Source organism: Dioscorea cayenensis, unplaced genomic scaffold (genome assembly GCF_009730915.1).
Source record: "Dioscorea cayenensis subsp. rotundata cultivar TDr96_F1 unplaced genomic scaffold, TDr96_F1_v2_PseudoChromosome.rev07_lg8_w22 25.fasta BLBR01001668.1, whole genome shotgun sequence".
Taxonomy (NCBI): Eukaryota; Viridiplantae; Streptophyta; class Magnoliopsida; order Dioscoreales; family Dioscoreaceae; genus Dioscorea; species Dioscorea cayenensis.
The window spans coordinates 89,425-101,160 of record NW_024088059.1 but is presented as its reverse complement, the minus strand read 5'-3'; the positions used below and the strand labels follow the sequence as shown (position 1 = coordinate 101,160).

Sequence of the window (11,736 nt, the reverse complement as noted above, 5' to 3'; positions counted from 1 at the left end):
AAGGTGACATGAGTTAGAGTTTAAAAAAAAATTAAGTTTGTGGAAGCTTAGACTCTTTGTGCGGACCTCAATAATATAAAATGAGGGTGTGAAATATTCCTTCCTCTTTCTAAAAAAAAAAAAATCTTGAGCCTTCTATCAGTTTTCAAAAGACCATGTAATTTTTTAGGATTTTTTTTATTATCTAAAAACAATGTAAATCTCAGCATATCTCCTCATTTATACATATATTTGGCTTTTCTTAGTGGGGAACACCAGAATATGAAAATAGTGATGGTAGTGCAGCTGGCCTAATATCCACTCCAACATTGACTGTGACACCGTTCGATCCATTGACCATTGGCAATTATATCTCTAGATCATTTGCGCAATCTAGTAAATTTCCTCCTCATAACCTTCACATTAATTGGTATATATTTATGTCTTTCTTTATCACAACCAATCCATTTCTTAAATAGAGAAACCCTGAAGACTCCCACAAAAAACCCCCCTCTTACATTCTTCGTCATCGTGTCTCCGCTATGAAGCGTTGAATTCTCTCGATCGGATCTTCTCCAGGGTTGTTGAAGCCTGGATCAAGGAAAGAGTTTGCAGTGGTAGAGGACTTGGTGGATGAGAGCGAGATGATCGGGAGGAAGAGCATTGGGCGGGCGTCTCCGCTCTTGCTGATTCTCGTGGCGTTGGCATCCTTCTTGGTGACCTACAACCTTGTGGTCTTGGTTATTAAGAACTGGCCGAGGGAGGAGCAGACCCCGGTGGTTGACGATCCTGTAATTCAGATGCCCACCGATCTGAATAGACCTGGGCGAACAAGAAGGCCTTTCCATGTGGCTGTCACGGCGACGGATGCGCCTTACAGCAAGTGGCAGTGCCGGATAATGTACTATTGGTATAAGAATATGAAGGACAAGGAGGGTTCGGAGATGGGTGGTTTCACAAGAATTTTGCACTCTGGGAAGCCCGATAATCTAATGGATGAGATCCCTACTTTTGTTGTTGATCCTCTTCCTGCTGGAATGGATCAGGTGAGAATTCCTTCTCTTGTCCTTTTGTTTTCAGTTGATTCTTGCTATGTGCTTGGGGTCCTAATTTTATTGGTAATATAGATTATTGTATTACTTTCTGATTCCATCTGAAATTTCTCAAAGTCATGACTGCTTAAATATATCTCAGTCTTGTTTCAGTATTCAACTTTCAGTACAATGGCTTAGTTGTAAACTGTCATTGATACTTGTATCTCGGATTTAGATATCTGAGGGTCCAAGAGAATATTCTTATACCAATAGTACATTAATTAATAGTCTTGATCCTTCTGAACCATAACTCTATTTTTCGTACAAGCCATTTTGGATTATCAACTTTTGTTAAGAGTGAGGCATGAGAAAATATAGCATGGCACATTGGTTTGTTCTTGTGTTTGGAATGATCTCTTAGCTTAAAAATGTATTAAGGAATTTTCATTTTTAATTATGTCAGGATGAAATTTCTCTTGTACATAGCTAGTATGTATCAAACTTTAATCACGTAGTTTTAGGAATCAAGCAATCTTCCAAAATCATATAGCAACAAGTCCTAACAAACACCGCCACCTTTTTTTTTGTGCTAATGAGCCCATAAACATTCTAGCAAACACCGTCGCCTTTTTTTTTTCTGTGCTATTGAGCCCATAAACATTCTAACAAACACCTCCCTGGCACGTACCAAGTTAGGATCACACAATATGTGATCAAACAGTAAATTGTCTTTTTTCTCATTTTCTTATTATAATTATGCTGTTACTTAATCCGATAGTGTTTTGTATTAGAGATCCTTGTGCACTCGCCATTGCCTAGATATGTTTAGGGAGCCACTTAGTTCTCTAGCTATGTTTCAACCATCAAATTTGGGTGAGATCACAACCTATGTGATTTCCTTTGATTATGCTACCTGGCCTCTGCTTTCAGTAAGGTTTTTGTGAAGATGTTGTCATTTGCACATGTTGTTTGGTGCTTGCTTTTGCCATCAACTGCCTATATAACTTGACGCAAAAGCCTGCTTGATATGAATGATTTATTATATTTTTGTGATGGACGTTGAATGGCCAAAATTGACCATATGTTCTTTTTGTTATGCTGTCAAATGGAAATCTTTTACCAGTTTTTCATTTATTATTATTATTATTGGTGTTGGATCATTGCACTAAGCATTTGTTGCTTACATTGCCATAGTGTTGGCTCTTTTACCAGTTTTTCATTTATTATTATTATTATTGGTGTTGGATCATTGCACTAAGCATTTGTTGCTTACATTGCCATAGTGTTGGTTGTGGAGCAACCTGCACTAAAGTTGATTATACTTATTTATACTGGAAGGAAATGGAATACACAGGAATAAGGATGAAACTAGAAAACTTTTCTTCCCATGCAACCATGAATCTCATCAACAACATTTAACTTGATTTAACCAAATTTCCATAATACACCTTATATTAATTTAGGTTAAAACTCTTTGTTCCAAAATAAGTTCATCTTCTGGAGTGGATTTAATAATTAAAATAGTCCTGATTTAAAGGATGATTAACATCCTTATCCTTTGGATTCAGTATTTGTTTATATAATTAGCAATAACTGTGTTTGAACATCATGAACAAGTTTAAATTAGATAGACTATACATTTCTCCTCAACAATAAAATCCAGAAACCAAACTTTTTTTGTACTTATTCCAAGCTCAACCATATACATGCAACATATTTTATTTTATGGGTCAATTTAATGTTTGCTTGAGCTGTTTTATTCGTTGCATTCATATTGCTAGGCATGGTTATTTCTGACAACCTATTGGAATTAGAGTGCAATTTTAGGTAATAATCATGCCCCTACCAAATATGTCGATATCATGGCATACATAGTTGGGTGTTCATTACTTACATGTCTATGTTTTTTCTAATTTACCAGAGGACTTTGTAGAATTTACATATTACTATTATCATATTGATATTTTTGTTTTTTTATAGGAATGTTCGTTCATGTATATGATGCAGCATATAGAACATGCGTGGCATTATTTACATGTGCCTAATTTTTCATATGAACTTCTATAATTTATATATGTTTTTCTTATCTTATTGATTATTTATTGGATAGGCTAGTTCAAGTATGACAAGGCAGCAACATATAGAACATTGTGCTCTTGACCCTCAAACACTTTTTCATTGTCTATCTGATAAAATAATGGAATTAGTTCCAATTTTATATATTCTAATTCTCTTTGGAAATATTATCCACCTTGACATCCTTTTGTGCTTTACTCATTCTCCACGGCAAATAGTGTTTCATTCTTAGTCTGATTGATTCAATTATTTATGTTTTTCCTGTTTATTACAAGAGTTTTTAATTAGAACGCTTTCATCCAATGATGTTTAAAATGATAGGAGAGCAAAACTTTCCAATTTCCTAAGTTTTGTTTAGGTTGTGCTCAATTATGCTAAAATGCAAGGAAAAAGAAAAAGAAGAAAAACATAGTTTTTTTTCAAAAAGAAATTTTTTTTATAATTGGAAAGAGGGGAATTATAATTTCAAGGAATGTTGGTATTGATATTTCTCTTTACCTTTTATTTCTCCTATCTACGAAAATCAAGGAAAGAGATCAATGATTAGTTTCCTTACTCCTATCCATACAGTATTCCTTAGTGTGCAACAGTGTTATTAAAAGCGCAAAAGGCACTTGCTTAAGAGCCCAGGCAAAGTGAGACGAGGCTATAGCGCTTTATACCCTCTAGGCGAAGCGCCATCAAAGAAGCGCCGTTGCCTAAGCGAGCGCTTCGGCCCAAGTGCGAGGCAACAAAAAGCAAAAAAAAAGTGTTGCTTTTGTTAGTTTTCTCTACATTTTTTAAATGCTTTTTAGGAAAATATATTATAGAGTAATAAATGATTTTTAGAAAATATAAACAATTATACTTGGAAAGTGTAGTTTTCTATTTTTTCAAAACAAATTAAGGCAACTTTTTGGAATATGAAGAGCCTTTTTAAGAGAGAATAAAACAGAGAAAGAGATTAAAAAAGAAAACAAGAAACTTCATAAGAAATCTGAAGGAAAACTTGAGAGACTTTATGTGAAAGATAAGGAAGTTTAATTGAGGAAAACTTCATAAGAAAACTTCAATCGATAATGGTTCAAGCTCTAGTTCTAGAGTAACAATTATGGAACAATTTGATTCATATGAATCGGATGAAGAAATTGAGAATTATAGATCTAGTAATGAGGGAAACGAAAGCCTAAATGATGAGAAGGATGGTTTAATAAAGTTTGATGATGATTAGACTAGAATTAAGATTTTAAATCAAGTCTTGCATACTAAACTTGAAAATTTAGATTGCCTTTTATAGTTTAATGTTAATGTTTCTATTTTAGATCTTCAATATTTTAGCAGATGATTATTATATTAATTTAAGTTCAATCTTATACAATTATAATGTTATGTTGTATATTTTTTTTTACTTTTTTTAAATAGTGCTTCATGTTACTCAAGCGAGTGCCTAGGTGCGCCTCAAGCGATTGACATTCTCGATTAACAAATTTAGAATTTCAATTCACGATTCGAATCTCGATTTGACTACCTTGATGAAACTTACAAACGTCATCTGATTTGTTGTATGACTAATGATGTGTTGCGTTGCTGGTGTTGCTTTCGTTTGAGGTAGGTCTTGAGTTTTAAATAGGAAAACAAATCTGAACTCAAAGCTCTTATTTTCCTCATGTTGGTTGAGTTGAGATCGGTAAAGTTCCATGCCTGGATTTTTGTAAAAGCAACCTGTATGTTTTAGTCATAATTGGTGCTAATTGCAATTCACATCCAATTAAGTACAATTGGCATCTTATCCAATGCCTGACACAGCTTTTGTTTCTCAACTGGCTAAGTAATTTGTGCGCTGATGTTCTATTGGGTAAGACATTTGCTAAACAATAAAATCTTTCATTTTCCATTTGGATGTGTTTTCTTTTGCATTTACTTTTCTTCTATTTTCTAGTTGTGACAGGTACATGATTAGCTTTCTTTGTCTTATCTGTTGTAGAACTTGAACAAAGTTAATTCCCTTGAAGTATGAGGAAGAAAGGTTGTTTAATTACCAACCTTCCAGTATCCTTGGCTTGATATGTCCTGACAGTAAATCTTTTATACTTAGCTTTAAATGGATAGATTTGAAAGTGCTGGGTTTGCTGACTTCTTATTCCTATAATATTTTGATATTGTAATTCTCATTGCTTTTTGATGTGCATCTTTAGGGTTACATTGTATTGAATAGACCATGGGCTTTTGTTCAATGGCTAGAAAAAGCAACAATTAAAGAGGAGTGAGTTCATCTGTATATGAAGACTCTATTATTAATCCCCCTTTGTTTTCCTTATTTTGGTCTAACTTTATTCTTTTGCATAATAATTCAAAATGCAGTTACATACTAATGGCAGAACCAGATCACGTCTTTGTTAAACCTTTGCCTAACTTGGCTCGTGGAAGTTATCCAACAGGTTTCCCATTTTTTTACATCAAACCGTCTGAGCATGAAAAGTTACTAAGGAAGTTTTTCCCAGAAGAAAAGGGTCCTGTGACAAATATTGACCCTATTGGTAATTCTCCTGTCATTATTCAAAAGGTAAGCTTGTAAGCTGGATAATTTGGCTTTTTATATTTCTGTCTTTGCAGACCAAGTTGTAAAAAGTTGGTTATGCTTTTTACTTTTGATACAATTTATCCATTCATTGCTTTATCTTTATATTCATTATTTTTTCTCAAGATTGAAATGATTGGAATTCTCATAGAATGTTATCAATTCAGAATCTTTAACTTGATAATGTTGGTTTAAATTTTATGCCATTTCAGTCCCAATTGGAAAAAATTGCTCCTACTTGGATGAATGTCTCTCTGATGATGAAAGATGATAAAGAGACTGACAAAGCTTTTGGATGGGTACTAGAAATGTGAGACCACTTTACTTCAATGTGTGATTTTATTTTATCATTTTGTCTCATGGTGTGCTGGATTCATTTTCTGATGATTTTTTATATTTTTGTGTTAAGGTATGGATATGCTGTTGCCAGTGCATTACATGGCGTGCAACATATTCTTCGTGAAAGATTTTATGATACAGGTTTTCATGTGGTTTGCTAGTTTGAAGATTATTCAAATCTTTCACTATTCTAATTGCTCAAGTTGGCATGCCAAATTTTTTAAATTTATATTTCAGCCTCCTTGGGATTTGAAATTGGGGAACACATATATCATTCACTATACATATGGATGTGACTATTCTTTAAAGGTGATTCTCTACCTTTAGTTGGTTATCCATAGATGAGAACATTGAAACTTTCCATAGAGGACCTATTTTGTTGATGGGGCTAATATTGATGCAATTTTTTTTCAATGTTTTATTAAGAAGGTTATGTTCAGTAAATTTGCTTACGTTGGTTGTTTACAACAAATTTAGGGTGATCTAACATATGGAAAAATTGGTGAATGGCGCTTTGACAAAAGATCATACCTTCGTGGTCCACCACCAAGAAACCTCTCTTTGCCACCTCCAGGAGTTCCTGAAAGTGTGGTATGTCTGAAGTTTCATATCTTTTCATTATATTTAGTTTCTTCACCATGGTCAAATTTTCTTGGTGGTTGTATATTTTGAATTTTCTTGACTAGATTAAATTTTTGCTTTTGAATGGTTTCTATATTACAATAATCATTCACTCACATTGGTTATGTTCTATCTATTAACAAGGGTATCTCTTGAATTCCATTTTTGACTCATTTATTTTGTGCTGTCTACCCTGAATTTCTCTTCACATTTTTTTTTATCTGCATACAAATGTGTCTATTCTACAAACTTAGATATGGATCATGGATTGAAACATTATTATCATTTTAAATAGCTTATATAATTTTGAATGTTATTGAGTTCAATGAGCATTCATAAAGATATAAATATGAGTAAATTTATGAACAGAGGTGTTTGCTTTTGCGCCTGCCTTAGACACATTGCCATGGAAACGGTCCACTTTTCATAACTGACCACTGCTAGCTAGAATCTTAAATAATATTCCTTTTTAAAATGTCTCAAATAACCATATCTCTTGGATGAAGAAAGTTGGTTCAAAAACTCAATAAAAAATTTTACTTCACTTTCCAAAATTACCCTTAATCTCTCCATGCATAATCTCTCTATATATTATATTTAATGCCTACCTATGCTATTTTCTTTTTCTCATTTTCTCTGATTGCAGTGGAAAGAAGGTAAATTTAAGAAATATATATATATATATAATAAATGCTTTCCGGATATAATAAATGGATAGATTAAAAAAGAACACTAGAATATGACATTTTAGACATACTTCAGTAGAAAGAAGAAATATGAGCACCTGGGTGACCAAGTCAAAGAACGACATTTGAAAGTGCATGTGTTCCTATCTATTAGTTACCTCTTATCTAGTAGCTAGTAGTTAGTGGAATTTTTTTGTTAGCAAAGGGGCTATTTTTCTGTTGGGTTGTTATAGCTATAGATAACTATATGGTTAATTTCAAGATGCGATTGGGATCAAGCATTGTGTCATATTAGGAGTCCTTGTCCTCTCCATATGGACATCTTTTTTTTTTTAATTGAAGTCATTTTGTTCAGATTCTGGCACTTTTCCTTTCAATATAACCCATTATTTGTTTCTATCTCTTCTGCAATCTTAGATGGTTTATCATGTTAGTTCCAGTGTAAGTTTTTGATCCAACATGGTGTTGACTTGAGCCCTTGTTTCTCACAATGAACCATCAAAGTCTCCTTTTATCTTCTCCCCAAACCCAAACTCGGATGTTATGGCCTATTAATTATCATCCATTGCCTCTTGAGTTGAAGCTCTTGACACTTTAGCTGTCGAGGTGGCCATACTCAAAGCCTAAGCTAGCGACAACCCTAACAGATTTAACATGGGCAAAGCCATAGAGATTTGTCTCGATTTGCAAGAAAGAGGCAGGTTTTTTAGGCTGAATGATGTGGATGATGATATGGATAAGTTGTGAGGATACCAACACTCTGCTAGGCCATATGAAGATAAAATTTCCCAAGTTCAAAAGGGGTGACCCCCGTGGTTGGATTTTGAAGGCGGAAAATATTTTCGCTATTATCAAATTTTGAATGATTTGAAAGTTGAAATTGTATCCATGTATTTGGAAAGTAATGCTTTTGATCTTTTTGCATAGGCCAATGGTGAAAATGCAATTCTCTATTGGGAAGAGTTAGTAAAGATGTTACAAGAACATTATGGACCGTAGTAGTTCTAAAATTTGGATGAATACTTATGTGTTATCAAACAAGGTGAGTCTGTTCAAGAACATAGACAAGAATTTGTCAAACACAGCTCGTGCTCATGATTAACCTGAACACTATCTCTTAGGTGTTTTCCTGAATGGCCTCAAGGAAGATCTAAAATCAAACCTAAGAATTCGTAAGCCTAGGTACGTCTATAAGGCCATGAGTTTGGCCCAATGTTACCAGGAATGGGGTATGCCTCAGTGTGGTTCGAAGAGGGTAGACCAATGGGAGTTATTGTTTTGTCTACTGGGTTGTAATAGAATATTATAAAAGCTAATTTTAGTGCTTCCGTTTGATTGGCTCCTGAAAACCAATTCTTCTCATTCTGTCTGTTTGACTCCTTGACCAAGTGAGAGAACTAGCTAGGCATTTCATCAAACACTTGTTTTTCTATTGAGCATTTCATCGAACACCTTCGTTTTTCCCTCACATCGAGCATTTGTTTCTCAACATATAAAGGAGGGATTTTTTTAAAAAAATTCAGGTTGAATTTATAAATTTTTAATAGTAAAAACAAAGAAGAATTTGTAGTCTTTTGTTTTTTTTAAATATTTAAACATATTTGTATCTAGATTAAAACTCAAAAATTGAAATTGAGTCTGAATTTTTTTGGCTTTTACTTGATCTAAAACTGAAGAACTTATGTTAAGGCATAAATGATATTAAGCTAATTTACGAATAAAAGCTAGTGATATGGAATAATGAAGGTACACTACAAATTAATAGGTCTTAGTTTAAAAGAATAATGGAAGACTGAACATATGGAATTAAAATTTTGGAAATTTGAAAATTTGTTGAGCTCACGATTTTTCAGATATCTCAGGCTTTAAACCAATGATAAGATCAAGGAAGGTCCATTGTATACAATTAAGAATGGGTGGATGTAATGGCAAAATGAGTTGTTCTGTTATGGTTCATGATTCAGGATATTAGGCTATAATCAAATAATTTATTTTTTAAATGAGTGTAGCAGTGATAAGGTGCATTAATGTATTTGTGGTATTCAAGGAAAAATAGTATTGGAATATAGAAAATGAAGATTCAATTGGGGAAAAGAGGAGATTTATTTTAAAGAGGTTTTTCCTGTAAAAATTTTAGTCTTCCCATACCTAGGGATAGGAGGATTCATAATTGGTGGCCTAGGTTAAAAGGGAGAGTAAATGACAGCAGTGATATGTATTGAAGGGATGTAAAAGAGAAGTGTATGACTTTGGACAGTGAAGAAATGAAGAGGATATTTGCGATTGGTCTTAAACACATACATTGTCTAGGTGTATATAGCAGACTTCATATATGCCTCAATTAAGGCTTTGATGTTGTAATGCCTGCGAAGGCCATGAGATGATTACTAACTTAACTGGATTTTAAGTTTTACTTCAATTTTTATACTATTTTCAAGTAAGGCAAAAGAATGTCAGATTTTCAAGTAAGGCCATGAGAGTCTAAGTGTGCCTTATCAAAGTTTTCCATTTTATAGGGACTTATATATGAGCTATCATCAGTAACATTATTGTGTGGTTGGAAGACATGTGCCTATGAAATTATTGTTCATTATGTTAAATCTTTAGCCCTTGATCCCTCTTGAAAGCTCTGTTGTCTGTGTATAATTTGCTCATAATGTTGGTAAGCCTGACTGCATTGATGGTTTATGTTCCGCAACTTTGTACAAGAAAAAGTAAAATTTTTTATAATGACAAATTTGAAAATACCCTTGATTCTCATCTGATAAAGAAAAGAAATAAGATTTACTACTCATAAATTCCCTGAAGTTCTTCGAAGGCAGATATAAATCTTCTCTGAATTTGAACTTTCTTTTTTTAAACTAGAAGAGAATAAAATAAAGTTTACTCAACCATGGCTCCTTAATGAGTGGTCAATGTCATTGGGCTTGCCTATTTGGCCTTTATCTATTTGGTTTATACCTTCCCAGGAGATTTCTTCGCCCAGTTATTTAAGATTGACACAGTAAAGCCACCTTGACTCTTGCGTAAAGATGAATTTCTGTGCCTCCATTTTGACAGCTGGAAATGAAATTAGTCAGAGGCAGCAGTTATTGTGTTGGTCATCTGTGAAGTCTTACTGTGCTTGTGAGAAACAATGTTTCCAATAGCCCTTACTTTTTTAGAACTTGTGGAAAGGGAAATAAGGTTATCTCCTTAGAAGTTAGTAAATACAGATATGAATATTCAAGTCTGGGTCAGATTGCACTCGAGCATATGAGATCTTCATTATGATATACTGCATTAAACTGTTGCTTCTAGGCTGTTATACTTGTATGTTAGTGGTTCTGAAAACACCTCATGGTCGATGATGATTCATTTCAGACCATGCTATATTATAGATATAGCTTTACGCCATTTCAATTCAAGTTTTTCCAAATTATTATAATTTTCAATGTTGATGCCTTGCCAATTCAAATTTTAGAAGGTATTATAATTTTTTAATCTTGAACCTAATAGAGTATGAACTCTTTTTCTTAAATACAGTGATGAAACCAGAACAAATTGCTCAACTAGATACTTCACTGATTTGGTGCAGGTTACACTTGTAAAGATGGTAAATGAAGCGACTTCTAAAATTCCAGGATGGGACGACTAAAGATAATTCTCACTTTGAAGGAGGATACTGCACTAGGGAAGCTACTTGTGTGGTTTCGGTCAGATACTACATTCTGCAAGTAAGAATTATAGAAGCCTCAGAATACATGTTTAGGGGAGGTGGAGGGTGCACAGCATTTTTATTCTCATATTTTCATATTTTATTTTTGGTGTCAAAGTAAACCTTTTTCTGGTGAGATATTGGATGGTGTTTTATCTGTTCTCTTTATGTGCCTGCGACGGACTTGTCTTGCAATGCAGGTTATGTTGACGTAGATGCTAAGTAGAGTTAAACTTATTTTCACCAGAAGTGGTCACCATCAAATGATTGAATGCGAGCAATAAAATGACATAAAGTTATAATCAGTGCACTGGATGTATCTTACTGAACGCATTGAATTCTTTTAAAGATGGCGGACCGACTGTAACCGGCTAACCAAGATTTATGGGCTTGGTGGGTACCAGCTCGTAATTAGTCCACTATTGGGCGTAGTTAGTTTAGTATAATATGTCAAAATTATGGTATGTGATATGTTCGGATATTATACATATTTTAATTGAAAAATTCAAATAAAAATATGGTAAATAAAATGGAAGGTTGTATAGTACGGTGTTTATTTATAAGTTTTTTATGTTTTATAAATACCAAAATATATATAGATATAGTCATGTTACAAATAAACTATATTGACATATTAAAATATAAACATTAAATAACACAAGTAAACATTATCCATCTAATCATGATCATTTTTATTTGTATGTGATTTTTATTCATTATCTTTGCTATCATTTTCATTTCACTAAA

General features: G+C 33.4%; 1 protein-coding gene across 1 annotated transcript; it reads left to right on the top strand.

The window, feature by feature from the left end:
* Positions 1-403: 403 nt before the first annotated feature.
* Positions 404-11,505, top strand: LOC120256861 (hydroxyproline O-arabinosyltransferase 3-like). Its single transcript, XM_039264539.1, is given in 9 exon segments — positions 404-1,025; positions 5,264-5,331; positions 5,430-5,631; positions 5,859-5,956; positions 6,056-6,107; positions 6,109-6,126; positions 6,223-6,294; positions 6,463-6,576; positions 10,870-11,505. Coding segments are annotated over 9 exon segments (1,086 nt in total). The 5' UTR covers positions 404-623; the 3' UTR covers positions 10,930-11,505.
* The last annotated feature ends 231 nt before the right edge of the window (positions 11,506-11,736 follow it).